Below are 26,925 nucleotides of genomic sequence, written 5' to 3'. Positions count from 1 at the left end.
AATCCATAGCTCTACTCAGGGTTAATGAATGCATCTGTGATCAACTGCAGATGGTTTAACACATGTGCCTTTTTTTCTTTCTAAGTCAACGTTATTCAAGCCTTTATTTATCCAGGTGTATCCCTTGAGATCATTGATCTCTTTTTCAAGGGAGACCTGCTCAAGTAGGTTCCACATGAAACAACAGAACAACAAAAAGGACATCATACAGCATCATTACAGGGATTACAATTTACATAACTATCCACATGAACAGGTACCAACAGCATCCGATCGAGTAGCATCCAACCGAGCTTTAAAAACATTTACTGGCACCAGATTGCTCAGTTTCCATTTCAATTGACTATTCCATGACAGAGGAGCTGCGCATCTAAAAGCTATCTTCCCGAAGACAGTCCTAGCACTTGGCACATTTAATAAAACCACAGCATGCGATCTCAAGCAGTAGCCACTTACAATTCGCCGTGAGGTCAGGGAGCAGATGTAGGATGGAAGTTTCCCTAACATGGCTTTGTATATAAAAATGTACCAGTGACTGAGCCTCCGTACAGTTAGTGAAGGCTAAGATTGACTAGGTTATTGTCAATCTTCCAGTTTGTATGTACAGACAGAGAGATTGAAATACTGTTTCCCACAGTCCCGAATATAAAAACAAATATGTATAAAATATAAAAATATGTGTGCAACTATGTCAGGGCTCAACACTAACTTTTAAAAGTAGTTGCCAGGCTGGCAACCAGGCATCAGCTTTTGGTTGCCAAAACTAAAAATATGGTTGCCATTTTTAGTCACCTTGTATTTTAAATAATTAAGATACAGTTATACATCAACTTAATAATGAACATGTGACACAAAAGAATGTTCAAATGCTTTACAATAAGTAATTAACACAATTATTTGAAACTTAAGTGGTAGTAAACTTGTCCACCCTCAATTGCTAGTATACAAAATACCAGTAGTGCAGCTGTTGTCATGTTCTTCACAGATCCCTCACAAATGAATTGAGCAAGTCACTAGTTTCTTGATCATCCGTAATTGTCTCCCTTTCAAATGTGGTTTTTCTTGACCTTTGTGCTGATCCCCACCATAGATCCATTGGCCCTTCAGCATTGAAGCCTTGGATTGGCCAGACTAATAAATGTTTAATGCAAAATAAATTAAAACCATTCACAGTTAAGAATTAGATATGAATTATGAATGCTGTAAATTACCTTTAATATGTCTAACTATATTTAAAATGTGTTACCTTTTTATAGAAGTGATTATAATTTTATGCCAATATTTTCCGATGGTAAAGTTTCGTTTTGCACTTTTATTTTGGTAGTAATAAGATCGGGACTCTTATTTTGAAGGAACTTTTACCGGAAGTGAATGCACAACGGAGCAGACTTCACACATTTCCTCTTTGCTTTTGTTCGGGTTCACCTTGCGCTTTATCAGTTGAATCACTTTGAACATTCGTTTGAGATGTTGACGGGTTGGCCGAACTTTTTACCCCACAGTCAAACAACTAAATTTGCTTCACCATTTTTTGAAAAACAAACACACGGCGCACCGCGCACGCGACTAAACGTGCATCGCTTTCTGGCTCCGTAATCACACCAATGCACGTGCAACTTAAGTATCAGGTTCCGACTGGTCACAACAACAATTAATTATCACTCTTAATACAACAAATAATTAACATTTATCTATTTTGGGGTGCACATTTTGCTGTTTGCTGTCCTTATTTTTTTATGTTAAAAACTGGTTGCCACTGATGGCAATCAAAGGCCAAGAAGTGGTTGACATTTTTTCTGAATGGTTGCCGATGGCAACCGTTACTGTCGAGCCCTGTATGTATGTATGTATGTATGTATATATATATATAGTCAAAGACACATTTTTTATCAATATACACAAAATAACAGTCACTTCAATATTCTGAGAATGTACATTAGTGCAGATTGTCCATAGAATGTGCATTATTGCAATATTGTCCATAGCAGCTTAAAAAGTGTCTGGTGCTGGATTCAAGTATACCTAAGTTGTTTGTTATGATAATGGATTGCATATGTGCCATTGGTATCTACATTACCGCCCATATTGAATAAAATGACATGGAAAAAAAAATCCTGTAACTTAATCTGACCTTTGAGCGGTGCACTTCACCGTCATCATCCTCGCCGCCGACTCCCAGGATCTTCCGGCTCTTCAGACGGCTTATCAGGTCCGTCTGACTGTGCTTCTTCATCAGAGGAGGGTGAGGTTTGGACGACATGGTGCAAACACCTGAGCAGAGGGGAAAGAGAGGGTAGATAGTTGGTGAAATTCAGAAGGCAAGCAGTGTGTGAGGCAGTAACGGGGAGGAAATACATAATATAAACAAAGAGCGAAGATGCAAAAAATAGGAACATTTTAGGATATTCAACTTTGTATCTCCGTTATTATTCATTCTTTTGAAGGAGATACCTCTTTACAGCTCAGGCAGGAAGAGGTATCTACCAATATAGCAGTATCCCCTTTGAGGACTCTACTTATAAAACCCAATTTCATAACACAGGTCTAGCAAATACAGGCAACCTCTTAAACCTTTCAGTCAGATTGGAGGCAGGAGGCAGACATCCTCTGGGACTGCTGGGAGGTCAGCAGTCACAGGTGCCCACACACACACACACACACACACACACACACACACACACACACACACACACACACACACACACACACACACACACACACACACACACACACACACACACACACACACACACACACACACACACACACACACACACACACACACACACACACACACACACACACACACACACACACACACACACACACACACACACACACACGTAGAGCTGGGCTTTCTGAGTGTCGCACTGTCAATATTGATCCAGCTCCACTGACAACGTGTGACATTTATGTCGCATTTGAAATGAATACTCCATGGGGTCTATTCCAACTATGATATCATCATCTATTTTCTGTAGTTTTCTGTAGTTTGGCACAGCTCCCAGCTTTAAGCTCTCAGCATTACTTTTGTTATCCCCACATGCTGCTGTGATTAAAAAACACCAAAGCTTCACTGTTGCACAGCCAGTCAGCTTTAATAGCTTTTTAATTAATATAACATTTGCTTCAGATAAAAAACTCTGCCTATCCTTTATAACACAACAATTTTGCGAAAGTCTGTAAACCTTACTCAATCAATAAAGCTTTGATTGTTGCAGCTATTTAGAAGTAATAGTTGTCCAGTATAAATGACTTCTTGGGTTTTCATAGGTTGAACGACTATTGCCCATTATTAACAACATTTAAAACATTTTCGATCTATGCATTCAGAGAATCATTTCTTGGATGCATAGAAATTGCCTTCGTCTGCTAAATGGAATATCCCAATACACAGCTTTGGTCCTACTGTATTGATCAACGTAAATGAATAGTGCATGTGGGGAATGGGGAAAAGCAAAAGTCAAATCAAAAAAGGTATTATAACGACTCAATCGTGTAACCTCCACTATGGTTCAACTGGAGGTATAAGCCGTGCATATACGTGTACACATGCAAACAATAGGATGGTAACAACTGATAGCTATTCCATGAACTCATTCTCTAGAGGTGTTATTTAAAGACTCAGGAAAAAGGAGAACTCACTGTTTTGGGCCCCATGAAAAGATATCACATTGGTTACGTAAACATTTTTTTCTTAATGTTCTAAAATTGTTCGGGCCCCTGTCAGTCACGGGCCCTTAGAATCGTCCTAACTTTTCACCCCCTTACCGTGCCCCTGGAGCTACCAGGACACAAAGTGCTCTGTTTCCACCAATCAGGAAGTGTGTCATCACAGTGAGAGCCATATAGTAGGCAACTAAGTACGGTTGGTTTATTTATTACACAGCTAGTTTTTAAATAAACAGGTTGAAAATGTAAAATGCCAAAGCACTTCAATACAAGAATCCAGCGGCATATTTTTGGCATACTTTCCATTTTAGTGATAGCTCAGTCAGAGAGGAGTTGACAGAATATCAATTTTAATTTCTGAGGCTGCACGGTTTTATTGGATGTTTTATAGAAATTTAAACTGAAACAATTAGTCAATTAAGTGAAAATGTTTTAATTGTTCCTATTTTTCCAAAACCATTAATGATTTAAAAAGCATTAGTTTACTACCCAGTAGTATATAAATATATTTTAAAAAAGTATGTAAATATATTTAAAGTATCTTAAAATGTGATGATTTGCTGTTTTTCTTTCACTAAGTCAAAAATAAGTAACATTCATTCATAAAGTAAATAAACACATGCTGCAGCCATGCTTGAAGAGCATTACATTGTAAGGTCTTCCTGTAACTTTGTTCCCCCCCCCCCCCCCCCCCACTTCCTTCTTTGTTATGGTTTTGCTGGAACAAACAGGTGGGAACTAGAAAGTGGGCTAATCCGACTTCATGTCTGTCTGTGATACAAATAGCAAGGCTCAACAACAAGCCCTTGTATTGGTAGTCGTACGTAGAACAGGAGCGGTCAGTAAAGGTTAGGCAGCATGTGTTCAGGCTGCTGTGTTCAAAGCTTCCTGTTAGTCTCCCACACAGAGCAAGGGGCACACTTTCTATTTACAGGCAACACTGAAGGAAAGAGCAAAGAAAAAAGAGAAACCTATTTCCACTTAATTTAAAAGTTTGCTGTGAAAATACACCAGACACTTGCTAGCTTGTTTTTTTTAGGCTCACTGAATCGGTGCACTCTCAGACTGAGTACGATGAGTCCTTATCAGATCAAAAAGACTGTCATCAGATTCAGACACTCAAAAAGCCAACTCTTTGCAATTAGCTTAATTTATTTCATCTTTTTTTAATGTGATGATCGCATTTGCATTTGCTATTAAGGATGATAGCCGACCCTTCTTAAGCACTCATTAACCATTAAAAGAGAAGATTAGTGCTTTGCATGCAGGGGACTGAGATCAAAATGCCTCACAAGCTGCCAAGCTGCAACAGATTGTTTTTATCTATCATTAATCGCCAGCTGCGGTGTATGCGCACAACAGGAAACTGGGTCCCCGGTAGACCTGGCCAGGAAAGTTATAAGCCACGATGTTGCACGCATTGCCATGGACACAGGCAGCCACTTTCCCGGTATGTCTCACCCGGATTAATTAAAATAGCTGCTGGGTTGTCAGCTGTGGGCCTGCCTTGCATAACTTCATCCTGTATGGTTCCCGCCGGTGTATTGAAACATCACAGTTTATCTGCTGGTGAATAAATGCAACAACTCCTCACAACCCATGTCAAGCTCCCTGTGTCTCTCATGGCCACCTGATGATTAACGCGGGAGAGTTAACCCTGAAGTTTGCAACAGTCCTGGCTCAGGCTCATTAAGGTCGTTTAAGGTGGACAAGCTATTCAACTTAAGTGCCAAGCGCCTCCTCTGAGTTTTAGCCTCAATCGGTCAAATGGATAAGTGGCTGTTAAAGGACAATAATTGCTAATTGATATACCAAGGATGAAATATGTTCTTCAGCCCTTCTTCAATAATCTTTCCTTATTATACCATGCATATAAAAGCAGCTTTTGGTATTATACATCCACAGAGAAATAAACAGGCAAGTTGTTCTCCCAGCTTTAATAGCCACGTTTCAGGGTTTGTCTGATTCGCTAAGAAGAAGCATGCATTGCGTAACCTCACTCTAAATCACATATGTCAAACTCAAGGCCCGGGGGCCAAATCAGGCCCTTGGTGGGTTTAATTTTGGCCCGCAGGATAATTTATAATTACTATTAGATCTGGCCCGCCGGTATATTGCACGCACACCTTCACTCAATCCTGAGGATTTCCTCAGCCCAAACATTGATGAACTTGCACCCGAGATGAGATGCCAAATATCTGGCTTGAACTAGCACCACAGAGCAGCACACTGAGTTTCAATGGATGTTTCCTTCTGCACTTTTTTTCTTGCGACAACAGAGCACGTTTGGTTTTTCTTTGAGGGGAATTGTTTTTTTGCAGCTGTTGTTGGCCTGTGGAAAAATATAAATCATAAGAAATGAAGCTGCAGATAGAGCCATAAGAAATGAATGCAACTGATTGTTTAATGTTGTTTTTATAGGCAATAATTTAAGCTTTGTTAGTTCCAGGTTTAATATGTGCAATAAGTTTATTTCAATAAGTTTTTCAATAAACATTGAACCAGTCTGGCCCTCGACTAGTGCCCATTTTTTTTAAATTTTGGCCCAATGTGTATTTGAGTTTGACACCCCTGCTCTAAATGATGCAAAATTAAAGCATTGGCATTGTGGCCCCCTGAATGTTTATCTGCTCCAACATAATCCGTTATTATGCTAGAAATAAGACGGTGGGCAAATTACGCATTTCTCAACACATAAAAGAGCATTGCATGTCTCTCCATTGGAAATATACCATTGCTACGTGACTTGCCAGGGTAATGCTGATGCAGTTGCCTAGCAACGGCCAATGAACCAATTGCTTCCTAATTACCAAAAGCATCTTTCACGATTGGAACCAATTTTGAGTATGGGGTCTCTGCTGAGAGCCACTAGTGACACCGATGTCATCCTCGCTGCTGTTGTGAGGATATTTCAGGAAAGATGAAGAGACTTTGATCCGTGTTCAGTCAACTAGAGAAGACACGATTTCCTAATTAGTGGCTTCTTGTCAGCATCAAATCTTTAAGAGAGGAACAATCTAACCCGGATGATGAATGCAAAGTCAAAGCTGAAGATGAGAATAAGGCATGAAGTGTGTTAAATAATGAATTATTGAGTACGCGGATGAATAAAGAGAAGCTGAATTCAAGAGCAGACACAGCAGTCCATTTTTAGGCAATCTGGAGTTAAAGTACAATATTCACAGAAAAGGAATCAGGGTACTGTTAACATTGAAAGATAGGTGTGAAAAGGTGGTCTAAAGGTTTCTTTCTTTGATGCATTAAATATATCTACCTTGGAACTTAAACTATGTTTATTGTGGTTGGATGTACATTTTTAAAGTCCAAAAACATTGTTAAATTATGCTGCATCCGTGTTATAGTGCCATGGAAGGGATAACAGCTATCTACAATTGTGCCAATAGTACCCTCTGCATCTGTGGAACCATTCAACCATTCATTTGTTGCTAAAGAGGATAGAATAATGGCAATAATGGGAGTTGAAATCCTAATTTAAGATCTGCTAATTTGAAAAGTATATAGCAATTAAAACTTCTCCAGCATCCGAAAATACCTCCAGAACAACCTCAGCAAGACAAGAACTCCAACAATAATCAGTGCTAGAGGGTAATTGTATGTATAATAAAAGGGGTAATTTTGTAGAAGACACAGCTATTTCTGGAGTAATTGTTTAAAGAGTAATTGCTATTTATATAATCGGAATTCTAAATGTGAATTTCAATCACCCTGACTACAATCAGAAACAAAATACTATAACAACAATATCAGAATGGTTTGGAAGTCAGTCGAACACGTAAAGACAGTCAGACATGCCTGTCACCATCTGGCAAAGGGACTATTGGTGAAAACTAGCCTTTTGGCTAATTCGAGTACATTTACATGTTTTGAATATGTTGATTAATGTACACTGTCCCTTGTTTTAAATAAATCAATTCAATTCAAAGAAGATACATTTGCAGATTTTTCAAAGCAATGCATTTGTTATAATGACATGCACATAATATACTCAAGAAGCCAGCACAATATGAGCAGCCAACAGTATCCTTTTAGTTCCTTTGTCATGGTTTTGTGCCATGACAAAGGTCATGCTAAGCTGCTAAACATAGGAGGAAGATATTGTGGGAAAGGTGCGAACTCCCTGAGAGATTTCAACGAGAAAGATGTTCTGCAAAAAATGATTGTATCAGAAGAACAAAGCAGTGTGTGGGTGTAGAGGAGCAACTGTGGACAAATGTGTTACTCAAAATAAGAAAGCCGTTTCTTCAGCCTGCTCATCTCCTCCTCTTCTCCAAAAATAACGTTGGACACGGTTGCCCAGTAGCCTCTAAATCCCCTCACCGCCATATTTGGAATATCTTAGCATCATATAGTGCCAGGAGTAGATCAAACACAACAACACTTCTATTCAACAGTCTCCAAAAACAAGTGTGAGCAGTTTATGCTCCATGAAACGTCTGTCTCATGAGCCCACTCAATTTATTGACCTTTGTAAATGTGTTACTTCTCGTGGTTAGTGTGGTTAATGAAATGATTTCTCATTGCCCTCAGCAACAGTGGAGCTTCAGCACATAGCCTGTTACATTAGGCCTAGGACAGGAAGATCAAGAGTCCTGTGATCTGATTGAATAAAGTCATGTCTTTTTGGATTCCAGATGTCATAACAGTGTAAAGAGTTGTTTGTTTGAATCAGAATCAGAAATCAGAAACGGGTTTATTACCAGGTAGGTTCACACGTACGAGGAATTTGACTAGGTGTCGTGGTGCATGCATAAAAATTAAAATAATGTAAAAAAAGAACACAGATAGCTAACTATATTAAGAACACTGTAATGAAAATGTAAGTGTCGTCTTACTGGTGCAACAGCAGGATTGGGAATAGCAATGTCCTTCTGTTTGTAAAGTCAGACCACCACTATGGTCGAGACTGAAATATATTTAAATCTACTTGATAGATTCCCATTCACGTTTATACAGATTGAAGGACACCGACTTGTGTGAAAACCTGACTTTTTATCTTGCACATTATAATGTTGACATCTTATGTTTGAGGTGACATTTCTCAACTATTGAATGGATTTCCATTCACTTTGATATATCCATGGTTCCCAAAGGATTCATTTCTTCCTCTGGCAACACAATTTTTTGTTTAGTGCTAACATAAGGTGGAAATCTGTGGTTAACATTTGTATGTTAACATATTAATATGTTGTAACCACCACAGCATCGTGCTATTTATCGGCTTTAGTGGTTGTTGATGGGGGAAAGAAGCTGGAAACTTATTCTGATGACAAAATAATTGTCATCTCACACAATGCAGCCACTGGGGAACACTGGGGCACAAGTTTTCCTTGACGCAGTCCAACATAACTGAAAAGTGCCCAGGGGCAAGTGGAGCTTAGAAACTGCAGGACTCCACTTTGAAGTCAGCATTTCCACAACAACCTCGGAAATCTACCCAGCAGTGACCAAATGATTAACTCCCACTTCCTGTTCTGCAGCACTATGAGAAATTGTGATCGGAATCGAAGGTGGCATCCGTGTTTTGAACAGGAGCAGCATGAAATATAAAATTGGCCTTGTTTACCCAGACCATGTGTTGGGCTTTCAAGGTCTGTTCCAAGCTGTGGGCCTACAGCCGAAGTCTTACCTCATTTTGTTTATTTTATTTGCTCACAATTCATAACTGAAAAACAAATTGCTCAGAGAATGCTGTGAAGTGTGTTGTGTAATCTCTCTGCATTCAAGTTCTTACTATTTCTGTAACAGACAAAAGCTTTTGTTTTCTGATCCTTAGTGCTGTCTTCTATCAGAGCTGCAATTATTGTCACAATGTTGACAACTAACTCAAAACTGATTCACTAAAACTATCCAAAGGAATCTTATTTATTACGCAACAAGTTAGCGTTTAATGCCTAACATTGGTGACATAATAATCACTCTTTAATTTAAACATCACTCTCAATACTTGTATACCAATCTCTATTTTAGTGATCAGGCTGTTTTAGTGTGCTCGTGCGCATTAACAGTGATCTTGGAACGCTCGCACAAGGTGATGACACCCCTCTTAATGGTGTATCATGGTTTGTACCGTATATTGTGTATTACATCATATATATAATATTGTGTTTATTTATCTACCTGCAAGAGTAGACAAGATTTGAAAGAAACGTCAGAACATGAGCCACACATTTTACGTGAATCCACACACCTTGGACACAATTTGAATAATACTGTTATGACAATCAGCTTGTTATGGGATTAAATGATTGTGGAAACTATCTGTGTCTGCTTGATAAATTGTAAGATCAGTTCCAAAAACACAGGAGAAAAAACCCTTTGAGCCTTATATTATGCATGAACAGCAAACTACTGACACATGACAAGTCTTAAGTTGTGCCTTTTCTCTTCATGGGGCCTGCGTGATCACACATTTGACACGTTAAGTTGACCGTAACAGTACAGCTTGTTCTAGTGTAGGCACTGGAAACAGCAATCTGCACACGACAGTGCATCGTGTAAGTGGAGGGAATGAACCTGTAGACGTATCCAGACAATCCAAATGTGGAAAATCTGAGATCATTTCCTTCAAATCACCTAAAGTAATGGTTTCCCTGCCAAACAGACGCAGGCTCTGATGTGCTGGATAATACAGATGAGGTTTCGCTGTGGCAAAAGGGCAGAGAAAAAACATGAACACAGACAGCAGTGCTTCTGACAGCTGGTGATAAACAAAAGACAATAGAGGAGGCGGTGAATTTCTTTCTTGAGTCAGAACAGGCCAGCGATGCATACCCTGGAAACTGTACTCCACACAACACAGAGGACATCTGTACACACAGTCAGTATGAGAGAACTGCTCCTCAGTTACCATCAATGGATTATTGTGCTGAGCCAAAGAGATTAATACTGTTCATCTGGGGACAGCCACTGTGGGATGAACTAGTCCTAATGAGTCCTGGTATTCAGGGTTTCCCTTCCTAATATTCAGTTATTACATCACTGAGCACTGCAGCAAGGGAAATTACCCTCTTGTTGGTCAACTTGCTCCAACTTGATTATGTTCGAGTGTGTTTAATGAAGATCCTCTGGGAGTCACAATAACATAAGAAGCCGAGTATCCCAGGAGTCATTGTCACTTTAATGATTAAGAATGTGCATTTCTAGAGTGTTGTCTTATGAATTCAGCTGTAGGGATAATGACTGAGTTCACATAATAGCGGTCCAGCTGTGGCTCAGTGGAGGGAGGTCGCCCTGCATCCCCCCCCCGCGCCCTGCAACTGCTCATTTAGGTGCCGTTTACACGAGGACAAAACGAGCTGGATCCGCATAGTTTCTCTTGCGTATAGCCCTTTTATTTACACGAGGCCGTAACAAAACGATAGAAACGGACCCCACAAACGATAACGGGTCCCAAGGTGGATAGATTTGCAAACGAAACGCTCTGGGGGGTCAAACGGCTCCGTGTAATCGCCTCTATACGATCATTTCCTGATAGATGAAGCCATAGCCCCGCCTCTCCCCACCTCTGCTGCTCACTGCTGTAGCATGGTCAGTAGCTACTGCTAGTGCTACTGCTACTGACCATGCTACAGATGTTAGTGCAAAATCTACAGCTCCTCTACCACAACCATCAGCAACAAGTGGACATGGAGAATTACATGAACTACTACATGTTGCTAAATCCACTGCGGGGCATAAACAGAAGGGCAACCATGGCAACCATGCTCCGGGGTCTTCTTCGCTGCTTTTGGTGTATTTTGTGGCGGAAGTTACAGTGCCAGTTACAGGCCCGGCATATGTACTAGTTAAGCGTGTCCAGCGTTCTCGTGTGAACAGACACGTCAAATGAAACAAATGCGTGTGAACGGAATACTTTTTTGTAAACGCATAGTGTGCATAAACGCAAACGTTCCCGTGTGAGCGGCACCTTATAAATTGATGTAGAGAAAAAAATACATACAGTGGGGCAAAAAAGTATTTAGTCAGCCACCAATTGTGCAAGTTCTCCCACTTAAAAAGATGAGAGAGGCCTGTAATTTTCATCCTAGGTACACTTCAACTATGAGAGACAGAATGGGGGGAAAGAATCCAGGAAATCACATTGTAGGGTTGTTAATGAATTAATTGGTAAATTCCTCGGTAAAATAAGTATTTGGTCACCGAAAAACAAACAAGATTTCTGGCTCTCACAGACCTGTAACTTCTTCTTTAAGAGCCTCCTCTGTCCTCCACTTGTTAACTGTATTAATGGCACCTGTTTGAACTCGTTATCAGTATGAAAGACACCTGTCCACAACCTCAAACAGTCACACTCCAAACTCCACTAGAGCTGTCAAAGGACACCAGAAACAAAATTGTAGACCTGCACCAGGCTGGGAAGACTGAATCTGCAATAGGTAAGCAGCTTGGTGTGAAGAAATCAACTGTGGGAGCAATTATTAGAAAATGGAAGACATACAAGACCACTGATAATCTCCCTCGATCTGGGGCTCCACGCAAGATCTCACCCCGTGGGGTCAAAATGATCACAAGAACGGTGAGCAAAAATCCCAGAACCACACGGGGGGACCTAGTCAATGACCTGCAGAGAGCTGGGACCAAAGTAACAAAAGCTACCATCAGTAACACACTACGCCGCCACGGACTCAACCCATCTGAAGTTTGCTAGAGAGCATTTAGATGATCCAGAAGAGGATTGGGAGAATGTCATATGGTCAGATGAAACCAAAATAGAACTTTTTGGTAAAAACTCAACTAGACGTGTTTGGAGGAGAAAGAATGCTGAGTTGCATCCAAAGAACACCATACCTACTGTGAAACATGGGGGTGGAAACATCATGCTTTGGGGCTGTTTCTGCAAAGGGACCAGGACGACTGATCCGTGTAAAGGAAAGAATGAATGGGGCCATGTATCGTGAGATTTTGAGTGACAACCTTCTTCCATCAGCAAGGGCATTGAAGATGAAACGTGGCTGGGTCTTTCAGCATGACAATGATCCCAAACACACCGCCCGGGCAACGAAGGAGTGGCTTCGAAAGAAGCATTTCAAGGTCCTGGAGTGGCCTAGCCAGTCTCCAGATCTCAACCCCATAGAAAATCTTTGGAGGGAGTTGAAAGTCTGTGTTGCCCAGCGACAGCCCCAAAACATCATTGCTCTAGAGGAGGTCTGCATGGAGGAATGGGCCGAAATACCAGCAACAGTGTTTGAAAACCTTGTGAAGACTTACAGAAAATGTTTGACCTCTGTCATTGCCAACAAAGGGTATATAACAAAATATTGAGATGAACTTTTGTTATTGACCAAATACTTATTTTCCACCATCATTTGCAAATAAATAAAACAAATGATCATTAATCTGTGTCAATATCTCAATAACAATCCAAAGTAAGGGATTGTTATATGACTTGACACAGCTCTGTACACAAACACACGGTATGATTTAATGCTGTGAAAGAAAGAAGGGACATTTCTGTTTACCATCTATGGCATTGAGGAGGGGGGAGCTAGTAGTATGAAATCACTGAGCCCTGCCAGTGAGTGTTTGGTTTTTCTATCTATGGAGCCATCTTGACACGAGGGGCTCAATGTGAAGCCAAGGCAGATGCAGCAATTGAGGTAAAGCAGAGTTGACACTCAGTGCACACGCGCAGCTGGGATGTGAACGTGTCCTCCGAAGAACAACACCGTCAGAGCTCAGCAGGGATCCATCATGCAACGAAAACACCAGCAAACTGAGGTCCTGCTTTTTAAAAACACACCAACAACAGTGACGAAATGCTTCAAATCACAGTCTTTACCGCACCGTAAGACACTGAGAAACAGACAACCAGTATTTATAACTACTTATTTATAGTAATTATTATTATTAGTTACACAGTGACTTATAATTAGAGTTATTATTGATTTCCTCACCTCTGCAGCTGCACATTGTTGTTGCTTTGATTTTGAATAAATGCTGTTATCCCTATTGCACAGCACACAGACACAGGATGAAGAACTGACAGAGACTGATTTTGGCATCCCTAATTCTTTCTAAATTGTACTCAGTATTTTGCTGTCATTTTAGATTTACAGCAAGATATTAATGAGTTTATATGCAGTAGTGACGTTGTTGTTGTTGTTGTTGTAAATAGTACTGTTGCTGCCCTGGAAACAACATTTATTAGTAGCATTTTGTCTTCGCAATATAACAACAACAACAATGTAAGCGTACATACTTTTCTCATATCCTGCAGACTTATTGGACATGTTAGAAAGCAGATGTTTCATTATTGTAGGGCTGAACGATATACCGTGTCATGGCAATAACCGCGATATGCGCATGCGCGATATTCACATCGCAGGGACGTTTTTTTTTTTTTTAGGGCGTTCGATATTAAGTAGGTAAATGAACTCAAACACGTCATGTTACAATTATTTTGCTGCTTGCTACAAAAGGAAAACTTGCGCGGCTCTCATGTCAGGGGTACTTGAGTGGAGTGACATGCAGGCTCTGAGTCTGCATGCACAGCAAACAACTATTTCAGATGCCTTTGCCGGTGTTACACCATATGAGAAAGGTTCAAAACGGCATAAAGGAGCTGGTGTATCGCTGTTCTTAATTTTTATAATGTTGTTTAAAAGATGTCCACTACTTTGCTGGTATTTGCACAAAAAAGGTTTTAATTGTGGAATAAAAAATTAAATGACCTATTTGGTCACGTATGTTAATTCCCTAATGTGATAATGAAGCTTCCTATAGTTTAATGTAATACGTTTAATCTCTTGGATCCCTTCTAGACACCACTCTTCTTCATTCACAGATGAACCGCCTTATTTGAGGGTAAGCAACCTGCATTATCATGACATGTTAGATCATGACTTAAGGTATGATGAGTCAACCAGTTAAGATCCAGACGTCCGTGACTAAAATCCTTCATCCGGTTAAATATAGTTAAAAAAAAACGCAATATATATCGCAGGGCAAAAGAATATCGCAATGTCCGTTTTTTTCAATATCGTGCAGTCCTAAGTGAAACAACAAAGCTGCAAAACCTTCACAGATGTTTGTTTGTCTTGCCAAAGCTGAAGAAAGCTATGACACTTCATGATCATACAAATACAATTGCATGGTCTTTCCAGAGGTTATAGAATGGGGTGCTGTTGAACTGTATTGCATTGTGCAGAAAGATGATTGGGGGCGGGAACAAAAGGAAACACCACAACCTGCCTCCTCCAAAACAAACATAAAGTTGAATCCATTTCTCTCTTTAACGTTTGTAATATTCATGGAAGTAGGATTTATTACAGGACTTTTGAATTAGACATGATTCGTTTTAACTACTTGTACATATTAAATTGGTAACTGAATGTAAAACATGTTAGTGTTTCTGCAGAGTTAAGCCAGAAGGAATGAAGGAAGTGGAGACCGAGGTAGCAGGAAATACCAGAACAAACACGTGTTGTCCAGGGTGACTGTTGGCCAAGACCAATTAAATGATCTAATGGGCTAGGCTTTAATGACGCACAACAGAAAGATTATTAGTGGATAAAACTCTGTGCACCCAATTATTTTCCCCTCAGGACCGCTGGCATAATTCAGGAGATTTGTAAGTATGTCAAGGGTAACCACCACCCATAGACCCTTCCCCGCACTAAACACCATCACAGTACATGGGTTGTTGATGCACTTTGTGGATTAAGTTAATAAAAATTCACTAGAAGATGATTATGAACTAAAGAACTGTTGCCCATTTGGCTTGTGGGTAACAATTGGATTGATCAATTGCTTAAAATGAAAAACACTCAGTGGAGGCTTTTAGAGTGCTGCTGTGAAGTTAATTAAGCTTGTGAGAATAACAGAATTATTATAGTGGTTATGGGGTTGTTTTGTATCTAGAAGTCGATGTTGGTAAAGGCAGGGAAGCTGTTTAATAAGCAGACTTCACGTGGTGATTAGTAATGGAGTTATTTGGGAAATAAAGCAAGTGGTTCAAGATTAGAGTTGAAATGATGACGATATATAAAAAAAGGCACTTTTTAGTTTCATAAACAAATGAAAGCGTTGTTGTCAAGAGCGCCATGGCTCATACATGTTAGAAAATGGATCCAAATATTGGTTTTAAAACTAACCAATCATTTGGAGATTGTTCAACTCACAGTTACCTCTAGAGTCAACGTTTTCTTCATACCCATCTAAGGGATGATTGAATAAAAACACTATAAAGGAAGCACCTACATCTTGGGGCTGCAAAAGTGTACAGAAGGATTAGTTTGAGAGATTAGGGAGAGAACTGCACATTTTGACCCTACAATTTATACGTCAGGGTATGATGTATTAATGATACTCTAATATGATTCAAAGCAGTATATTTTTGTATATGATATGTAAGCAAAACCTCCTTAATCAAGCACTCTATTTATTTTTTTCAACTCTGCTATATTTCTAACCTTTTTACATTAGTCTGCTTTTCTGACCTTGTAGGGAAACCACAGGTCTGCTGTGGACTATTACTAACTCCATCTGTCAATGAGTGAGTTTTAAAGCAGATTAAATCACCTCCTGGAGCCCCCTGATTGTAAACAGCCAGAACATGTGAATTCATTTGGAAATAATTCAAAAAATAACTGTGTGAAATACTTTGCTATGAGCTACCAATGCTTCTTTGATAGTCAAACTCGACGTGTCTCATTCACGGGAAACAAGACAATGTTAATTGGAGTGATTATTGATGTCCTAAGTGTCGCACAATAAGACAGCCCTCCTTTCCCATGCTTTTCTTGCCTGTTGAAGCGCTACCTGGTTGCTAAGCAGCGCTGCTGGGTGACGGAGAGCACTCATTTAAAGGGCTCAACCTGCGTCACTAAACGATATCTTCAGGTGGGTGTAATTGTTAGGTAAAGGTCAAAAAGAGATCTCTAAAATATCCTACATGTTTACTTTGCCATCTAGTAACATGCACTTCATTACACTTCCTCTCCTGAACATGTGGAAGAGTAATCATGTGCTCATCACTCTAGGAAATATAGCGGTAATGGATGATCAAACAGGTATTTTAGATCATAAAGTCACACAACATAAATGATATTGCCCATAAAAACAAATGAGCCAACAAGAGGGTATCACAGTAACAGCCGACATCATCGACGTGTGACAGCGCTGGTCAGCTTTTCCTTTCACTTCCATCTTGTTGTCACACACTTGAAGAAGTTTGGGCAACAACGCGGCCTCACTCTCCACATGATGAGTGACTGTGTATACATAACTAAGAATCTGCTTTCCAAAAAGAAAAGCTGGTAGTTTACATTCTTACTTTTATGGTGATGACATACAAACACAGAAAGAGAGGGAGATGTTTTCACGAGCGAGACAAGGGATATTGATCCACCAAACACTGACTTTTTGTTCCCTTCTTTGTGTGTACGCCATTTCCAACTCTGATTTTAACTTCAATTCAATATATTTGTATTCACAATCAGCTTTAGAGTTCGGGCCGAGACACTAACCATAAAGTATTTACAATATATATTATTAACACGTCTAGAATTGGATAGAGTTAATGTATAATACAGAAACAGTACAAGGTAAGAAAACACCCAACACTAACTAAATGCTAAAAAAAACTAAACTAATTAATTTATCTATATATTGGTATAAATATTATTAAAAAAATAAAATTATAATAAACACACACACATTAGAATATAAAGAATGGTATAAATTAAATGCATTTCAGAGTAGAGTAACTAGTTTCAAAGTTCAGTCACTTGCTTTTTATAGACTTTATTTCAAAGTGGTTTGTTCCAACTAAAAGCAACCAGAATGAATGAAGTTGACATTTTATCTGCCGGTTGGCCAGTTTGACAAATCACCCTTTTTTACAGTTCACACTTGAAGAGCAGTGAAGAAAAGAAAGAAAAAAAAAATAGGATAGCACTTATCATAGAAGTGCTATCTTTCTCTGACTTTACCTGCAAAGTAAAGCGAGAAAGGACTTTGGCTGGGTCAACTGAATCTGCTGTGATATTAGAGAGCTTGTACTTCACTTCAGAGACACAATGTTCCTGAAAAAAACATTTAGTCTTTCTTTTTGTTACCAATACAGAGTAGTAATGCCACACACTGCTTTACTGCGTGTTTATATCTCACCTATATCTTCCATCTCTTAGTTTGGGAAAGGTTTTTTTAAAATACTTGAATTACTCAAATATACTTAAAAAACGGCTCAGTGAATGTACAACATTACCTAAATAAAGAATAGAGTTGAAAATGTAAATAAGGAAATCTTCTAAAAAGTAAACAAGCCTTGTTTGGGGCCATGTTGAGACAGACACACATAATATTACAAATACAAATATGGTTTGTGATATCTAGCTCTACGTAGGACTCAAGATAATTTAATAGGTACAGTAGTAACTAGATTGAATACTTTCACATAATGCACAAAACGTCTTTGTGTAGGTCAATGTTGGAACGTCTTCTCCCATGAGTCTATTCTTGTCGTGTCCTCCAAGCTAAAAGTTATCCGTCCGTCTTAAAAACAGACAGAAAAAATCTAATTTCAGCATTACATCTGACTGTAATCATTCTGTGTGCCTCCGATCCGAAGCAATGACAGAAACACTAAAATCAATTCTGCCCCATCAGTAAGCAGAGCACCTTCAACAAACATCGAATACACACAGCTTCATGTAAAACCAACACAGGCACATACCGATCCTGTTGCTATTCAGTCGCTATGATTGGCTTGTCCTTCATTCTCCCCCACTGCAGGCAGAGTGCAAATAATAAACGGTTCTCTGTGACAGAAAATCAATAGTTGAAACTTTACATGTTACAACATTAACTGCCAGCACCACCATTTGGTAGAGCACATTTCGCGTCTTGATATCTGGTTGAAAAAAAAAAAAAAAGTTGAACTCCATCTGATTCAGCCAGCTCTACCCTTTGGTTGACATGTTATGCACAAAAGAACCTCTAGATGTCACTGTGGTTCGAACAGAATGCCCTTCAGCTAGCTTCAACTGAGAAAGTTGGCAATGCTAAAAATCACTGCTGAAGAAATCACTCTTTTTGGTCAACTTTTGAAAGGTAAACATATCATTTTTGACATATTTTAGTGGCAGGGCACTGACTGAACATAATTAGATAACTTGATGCACAACAAAAAGTTTTAACAAGGGTGTAATTATTTTTTGGAAAATATGCTCAACCAATCGGTCGAATTGGCCTTTTATGGTAAGCTAGCAATATGACTTTTTCAGAGTTTCAGAGATGTTTTCCAATAAAATATGGTAAATAAATGGCTAGATTCATGGTAATATTACTAAACCTAGTACTGCCCTATGAGTCTCAGAGTGAAAGAGTGATAATAATTTATATATCACCTTTCATGCATGGCATTCAGCTCAAAATTGCACACAGATGAGCAAGTTAGGCCAACACAGGATATGGACATGTGCTGTTAGGCCAGTGGTTTCCTGTTAGGCCAATTCAGCATACACAGTAAGATGAGCAAGTATTTTTTTTATCGTGAAAAACACTTTACATGACTTTTTTCCATTTTTTTTTTTTTACAATTATAATAAATAATATATCTGGTTGTATATATTGCTCATTTTCCATAAAATAAACAAATGTATTTGAGTTTGTGTTTTATTTGAGTTTGATGCATACAAATACTGTACTGTATATGATGATTACTTTTACCATAGAGGGCCAGCTCGACCATTTGGTAGAGGCTCATAAAAACAAAACTGTGTGGTCAGTTAAAAAAAAGAAAAAATGTGTTTGTGCTTATTTATGGCCCATTTGATAATAAAATGCAAAAAAATAATTTTCCAGAGCTTTTTTCTTGGTCCGGCAGTTAAAGGGTTAACCCAGTTATTGTCTGCGGAAAATACGAGACGTTCAATTAAAATCACAAAGTTCCTCTCACCGTCACATCTTTCAAGTGCCAATCAGACAACACTGACCGACAACAAAACGTCAGTTATTACATCTCTTCCTAGAAGTTGTGTGTCTTTGTTCAGGAGGTGATATGGGGGCATGCAGCTCACCGGGGGCATGCAGCTCACCAGGAGCAGCTGATAGGTCCACTCTACAAGTAGGCAGACAGGCCTCATTATAGTCTTTGTTTGTCAATGGGTAAAGTTTCTTCAAAGCAACTCCCAAACTCTGTCTGCAGTGTGTGTATGTGTGTGTGGGTGGGTAAGGCGTTTAATGTTTTCTCCCCCAAATGCATTCAAGCCTTATTAGTTTACCAGAAAAAGGTCAGACAGCTTGTCACTAAAGTCGTGAGCAGAATTTGCTCAACAGCCCACAGCAGCAATCTGTGAATTCCTGCAGCTAATTGGATTGCTTTTCCATTCTACACAGGAAAAAAAGTAAGAAAAAGTACAGCCATGGCCAGTGAATATAACTATTGTTGAAAGATGTGTTTTTGTTCATGAACTTGATGTTTACTCTGAATAATTCCATAGGTTGAACTTTAAAAAAATTCAACTGACTTCAGTAAAAAAAAGTCAACACATATTTTCACTCATCTTCTCATTTGCCTCTTGATAAATGTGAATACACCCCCGCAGCTGGCTAATCAGGTTTGAACAGAGCACTATAAATGCCATGAGGGCTCAGCTGAGTTTACACAGAAACAAATGAGGGAATGAACCTTAGCCAGTGGCAAATCAATGGCTCCACAGGATGGCTGATGATCAAGCATGATGAGATAAATATCGAATTGGGGGAAAAGGTTGCATTTATCTCCTGTCCCTATTATCTTCAATTTACATGACATTACATTTAGCTGACGCTTTTATCCAAAGCGACTTACGATAAGTGCATTCGACCAAGAAGATACAAACTAGAAGAAAACAGAATCATATAAGTACATCAGGTTTCATAGAGCCAAACATTTCAAGTGCTACTCAACTGGCTTTAGATAAGCCAGTCCTTTGTTAGTATATAAGTGCTTTGTTAGTCATTTTATCGCTCGAAGTGGAGTCTAAAGAGATGAGTTTTCAGTCTGCGCCGGAAGATGTGTAGGCTTTCTGCTGTTCTGATTTCAATGGGGAGCTCATTCCACCATTTTGGAGCCAGGATAGCAAACCCACGTGTTTTTGTTGATGGGAACTTGGGTCCCCCTCGCAGTGCGGGTGCAGCGAGCTGTTTGGCTGATGCAGAGCGGAGTGCACGTGCTGGGGTGTACGGTTTAACCACGTCCTAGATGTAGGAAGGGCCAGATCCATTCACAGCATGGTACGCGAGTACCAGTGTCTTGAAGTGGATTCTAGCCGTTAATGGAATGTATTCCCCCAGCAAGAACCTGTTTGCGACTGCATGATTATAATCCATTTAGAAGGAAATTAAACTTCTCAAGAGCATGGAAGTTGCTCTCTTCTCTGCCTCATTGATGTCAGAAATCCCTTCAGAATTAGAAGTGATCCAACAGCCCACAGCAGCAAGCAGGCGAGGCTGCTCCTCGCCTGTAGAATTCCCACCCAGACCACCTGAGGACCCCACAGACCACTGACGCCTTCAAGAAAGGCTTAAAAACCTTTCTTTTTAAAAAAGCTTTTGATTAAACTTTTGTTTATTTATTTATTTTGTATTATGCCTCCTGTAGCACCTTGGGATTGCTGTTAGCAATGAAAGGTGCTTTATAAATATAATGTATTATTATTATTATTAAAAATACATGTTTAATGTATTTTTTTCCCTCACTGCATTAGATAACCAAACAAATTGGCTAGTTTAATAAAAAAAAAAAAACTTAATTTAATATTTTAAATTATATGCAATTTGCTAAGACTCATTAATTTGCATAATTGCATTTTCTAAAATTCTGAAAGATTATCATATTAAGAACAACTATTGTATTGACTTATTACCCAGGCCTAAGGATTTAAGATATAATAATATGACGAAGTGTGCAGGAAAATCAATCAGCATTTAAATGAAGCAGCAAGAACATCCTATAGCTAAGAATAACCTACACACCAGAACCTTATTGCCACCAATTAGGCTGTCATGCAGTGTGATGGATCAATCACACGCTTAGATGAAGCTGACAAATTAAATAGAATCATCTCATCTGATTATAAATACCGTAACTAAATAAATAGTCTTCTCTCTCATTAAATACGAGGCCTTTGTGGCTCCTCCCTTATAAAACGCTTTGGAAACCCTGTCAGAGTGTCGCGCATTTTGAACAAAGATCCATCTCACTTGGAACAAGGACAGCTATTCTTCTGACAAACAGCTGCTACTGAATTTATTTTCCAACCATATTTGACACTTGTGTCTGCTTCTTTGCTGGCCTGTTTGTGGAACATCTGGAAATGGTAATCCATTTATTTGTTTTATCTAATTAAAAATAGTGCCAAAAATCCTTGTTTTCATGTTTTCTTAGTCTAGTATCAAATTGATTATATTTTAACGTTGGGTCTGGGGTAAGAAATTGTTCACTATTTTCTTTTCTAGACAGACCATTACTCAAAAACACATTAAAGTAGTTGCAGCTTTTTACTTAAATAGTAAAAAAAATTGAAATATAATTGGACATCATCATCATCAGACTTAAATCAGCAATTTTCCAAACCAATCACAGTAAATACTAAATTGAAGCAACCTGGACATGAACCCGGCACAGTGTGTGATCAATAATGCAGAACAATAGCAACAGTTGTCAGTTAAGTGGAAACCAACAGTTCAGTGATGAGCTGCTGCTGTTAGAAAGCAATCAAAGAGAGAAAGTCAAAAAGAAAAACGCCTGTAGGATAAGGATTAAGCCTCCTGCATAGTGATGGCTCAGAGGCAAGAAACGAGAGCCCATGGATAAACCTGCCTTTTCATCTGTTAATATTTACCAGCTGAAATACTTCCATTTCTTTTATCATATTTTGGGAGTTGAGTCCTTCCAGTATAAGGTTTCTCTGAGGTCAGCTAACCATAAACGTTAGACGTGATGCATGAGTGCCGCTGAGGAGAACTGAAGGTTGACTTTGTCCAAATGGCCAGAGGGAAATGTGAAACCATATTTTTTTGTTATAACTCAAAGAGGAGACACACACAATGCTCCACTGTGCTTATGAACACACACACACACACACACACACACACACACACACACACACACACACACACACACACACACACACACACACACACACACACACACACACACACACACACACACACACACACACACACACACACACACACACACACACACACACACACACACACACACACACACACACACACACACACACACACACACACACACACACACACACACACACACACACACACACACACACACACTTTTCAGGCCAATTACAAATAGAAATCAGTGAGACAGAAACACAACTTGTACTTACTGAAAGCAGATCTGAAACGTTGTGGAGGTTGCACCTTGGTTCTAACCCCAAATGAAGAAGACGATGCTGCTGCTTCTACTCCGCTCTTCCAAATGTCCTGCAAGGCCACCTTAAGTTTACCTGTCAATTAAAAAGAAAAGCATATGTTTTAAAATGAAACATGTCTCTTCTCTAACATGTGTTTATATGAAGCAATCAAATCAAACAAAAAATAGAACCCCATGCAGTACAACATTACGATATGAAGTAAAGGGATTATCAAAGATAATGAATCCAAAATGAGAGTTCATGCAGAGAGCTGTAAAAAGCCTGGGGGAAATTACTTGCCAAATACAAACAGTCCACAGTGTTTTGACACCACTCAACAATGCAATTGCTTTTCTATCTTCCCTTCGACGTAATCAATGAGATGAGCAGCTTATCACAGCCATAAAACCGCAAAGTCTGAAAGCAACATACAGTATGGTCTCAGTTTCTCTAATCTTGTCCATTGGAAATAAACAGAGTCACATCTGCTGTCATCCCATTATTTGAGCCTGTAGCAAACCCACTGTCACACCAGGCAGTAGGAAATTAAAAGCAAAGATGCCAGGAAGAAAGCAATCCTCATTGGCAGAAATATATCACTGGAACACAGGAGTCCCTGGAGACAGACCAGAAGTCAGTGCGGAAAGAGAAAACTAAATATAGCTAACCACCATTTTGTGAGGTAAATCACTTTTATCGCTGTTTTATGAAAACATCTAAGGCGACAATTACCAAGATAACGCTATCTGAAGAGATCTACTTTGAAATCTGTGAAAATACACACACTTCCCCATTCTCTTGAGTATTGACAATGTAGTATTAAAGACTTACTTTCAAGCCAAATATCCTTCCAACCACTGTTTAGAGAAACATCGCTTTGTGCTACTGTATCTGATCCACCAGGAACAAATGCCTCAGGCAGTATAAATACGCTCACAGTTTTAATGGCCTGCAAATGTTCATGTGCAGCAAAAACAAACAAAAACCATGTATTATTATTTAATACAACACTTGTTTTTTCTGTATTGTAGGACTGCACTGGGAAAGGAAGCGTAAATTAATTACTCTGGGGTTAAAAAAAAAAAAAGAGGTCACCATCTGCTTTGGCTACCCAGCATGCAGCATGCCAGGAGTGTGTGGAGGACCTGTGGGACTGCCCAGGGCTATAGTGAGCGCCGTCCTCCCTCTGTGCCTCTACACACAGAGACACACAGAGACACACAACCATGCTGCTCAACTCTCCAATGATAATTCCCCCTCACATTGAGACCAAGTTCAATCTGTATCCAGTCTGGTAGGGTTCAAGGGACACTGTCGAACTTGCTGAGAGAAATTATTTCTTAGCTTCACCCGGTTTTGTGGAAAATACTCTTTTAACCCAAGCCTTAGGAAGATGATGATGTAATGCTTTATTTTTACAAGATGCTTTGTTTGTTACAGATCCTAGCTTAAAAAGTAATTACACCGTGAGTTGTTAAATAGTTTTCATAAAAAAAGGATTCCTCCGATTGATAATTGAAATTGTAATTGCATTATCAGTCAAAACAATTCGATATTTGTAATCCCAAATCATTCAGCCTTCATGTGTCCTCTCTCTATGTGACACAGAAGGCTGTGCTGCTGTTCTGAAGGGGATTCATTAGTGGGAGAATCTGGCAACTTGAGGGTTGGCTGAGGTGACAATATCCTGCAGTCAAAAGTGTTCATGGAGAAAGGACAACGGTCCTAAAGGTCATCATCAGGCCAGATGTGACCTATTCACCAAATCCGCTTCTGAGCACTGAAGGTGGAGTGCTACTAAAGGATGTGGTCAGAGTGAATATATCTAATGGTTTGCTTTCTATGGTTAAAAACTGCTTATGGCTATATTAGCACAGCGACAGTAATGTTCAAAAAGCATCGGCTGCTGCCCACTCCAAGTGCATTTTTTATTTATTCTTGACAATGCAGAAAACATTGTCGCCGTGGGCTAGGACTGCTCGATTATGGCAAAAATCATAATCTCGATTATTTGGGTCAATAATTGATATCACGATTATTAAAAACGATTATCCATTTACTTTGAAAACATCTATTTATTGAAAAAAAAATGTTGAACAGTATGTTTTTAACAGTTTATTACCCTGAACTTTAAGTATAATTCAACTGAAAAAACCAATAGGTCATAAAAAAAATCGTTTTATTTTGATTATGTTGTTTTCATAATCGTTGCAAGCCAAAATCATAATTACGATTAAAATACGATTAATTGAGCAGTCCTACCGTGGGCACATAAAACAGAAAAGGAAGACCCGTTTTATCTCTTGTGTTTCTTTGGCCAATTCGAATTCTTCCCCCTGCCCACAGAACATGGATGACATCCTGCTAAGATGGCAATTACAGAAAAATAGTACAACATCCGCCATGGGAATAAAGCCTGATTCATAAAAAAATAACTTTTAAAATGTTGTCTTGCTGAGGGGGAACAACAGCTCTCCTCGTTCCATTTGTTCAACATCATTGTCATTTTCAGAAAACAAGGAATGTCAAAGCCACCGTCACTTCCCTCATGTTATGAGCTTGTGTTTAACCCAAGCCAGCATCTTGGGTTAGTTTTTGTTGTGTGTTCAGATGTTTAAAAGGATTACGAAACCCCGGTCAATGCAGTGTCTTTTCTTTGAATAAACTCCACAAATGAAGCAGTTGGATGTATGAATATAAAATGAGCTTGTATTTCAGTCATCCAAAGAAGAATTGTCATAGTAAATAAGATTGAGACTTTCCCTCCACAAGGCTTAGCTCACTTCACTGCCAGACAACAAGGTAACATGTCAGTGCTATGTCAGTGCTGCAGCAATGCTTGAGTTCACTAGGAACAAGTCTTGACACACCAAACAGTAACATGAACTATTTGGTGTCAAGCAAACTCTTACACCAAAAGATTTATCTCTCCCAAAAAAACAGCAGCTCATTCCAACACACTCTTGTCAGTCAGTCCAATTAAATCAATTCACCTAATCTCAATTACTATATAAGGAGGAAAGCATACATTCAAACTGTGTAAACTGAGACAACTCCCTTCATTTCAGATAAGATAAGATCATAAGATCAGAACAATATTGATCCCCCTCAGGGGAAATCACTTGTTGCAACAGTGATGAGGAAAAACGTTAAAAATAAAACATGAAACAAGATAAGAAACTAGACCAAAAAGAAACAACAAAGCTAAATCTATATAAACACGTAACCTCAGTTATGTATAACCTCAACACAGATGTCTCCCTTCTTGTGATCATGTGCTGCTGACCAAATTGGGCAATTTCTACCACTGAAATCCCCAGAAATGTTGGCTCTCACTTGCTCACAGCTCACCACATCGGTTAATCACACTTTCAAATATCAAGGAACTCTGTCAAAATAAGAAAAGCTCAGTTGAATAATTAATCAGATGGGGATTTACTAGCAAACATTAACCTTTGCTGCTAAATAACTTCACAGTAACTGAGTGGGGTGTAGCAGCTCAGCCGTAGATAAGGATATGGAGCTTAATAAAACGTAATTTAAAAGGAAAGGGGTTTCTAAAACTATTGAATGCAAGTATGTTGCTTCATGTTAAATGCCGGTGAAACAAAAGCAAAAAAAAAGGTGATTTTTATCTCTGCAACGGCTTTTTAACAGACCTCTCCACCACGCGTAACTTCGCTTTTCCAGCTTTTTAATGTTACCAAGATTTCACATAAACTAATACAAAAAAACAACTTAAAAGCCAGATCAAATCGATATTTCATGCAGAAATACGATAAGCTATTCTACTTACGCAACACAATGACTTATATTTACGCTAGCATTCAACTCTCCCAAAACGTTGACAGATAGAAAACATGGC

General features: G+C 39.1%; 1 protein-coding gene across 1 annotated transcript in view; it reads right to left on the bottom strand.

The window, feature by feature from the left end:
• Nucleotides 1–26,925, bottom strand: part of tp53i11b (tumor protein p53 inducible protein 11b) — a 39,764-nt gene that overhangs the window by 12,299 nt on the left and 540 nt on the right. The window contains exons 2-3 of the mRNA XM_079684113.1: nt 23,034–23,153; nt 2,132–2,271 (exon numbers count right to left, since the gene is read on the bottom strand). Coding sequence (XP_079540239.1) covers nt 2,132–2,260 — 129 coding nt within the window. The 5' untranslated portion in view covers nt 2,261–2,271; nt 23,034–23,153. The remainder of the gene's footprint in view (nt 1–2,131; nt 2,272–23,033; nt 23,154–26,925) is intronic.

The sequence above is a fragment of the Notothenia rossii genome (assembly GCF_949606895.1).
Source record: "Notothenia rossii genome assembly, chromosome: 5".
NCBI lineage: Eukaryota > Metazoa > Chordata > Actinopteri > Perciformes > Nototheniidae > Notothenia > Notothenia rossii.
Note: the sequence above shows the minus strand (reverse complement) of the source record. Positions and strands in the feature narration are given on the sequence as shown.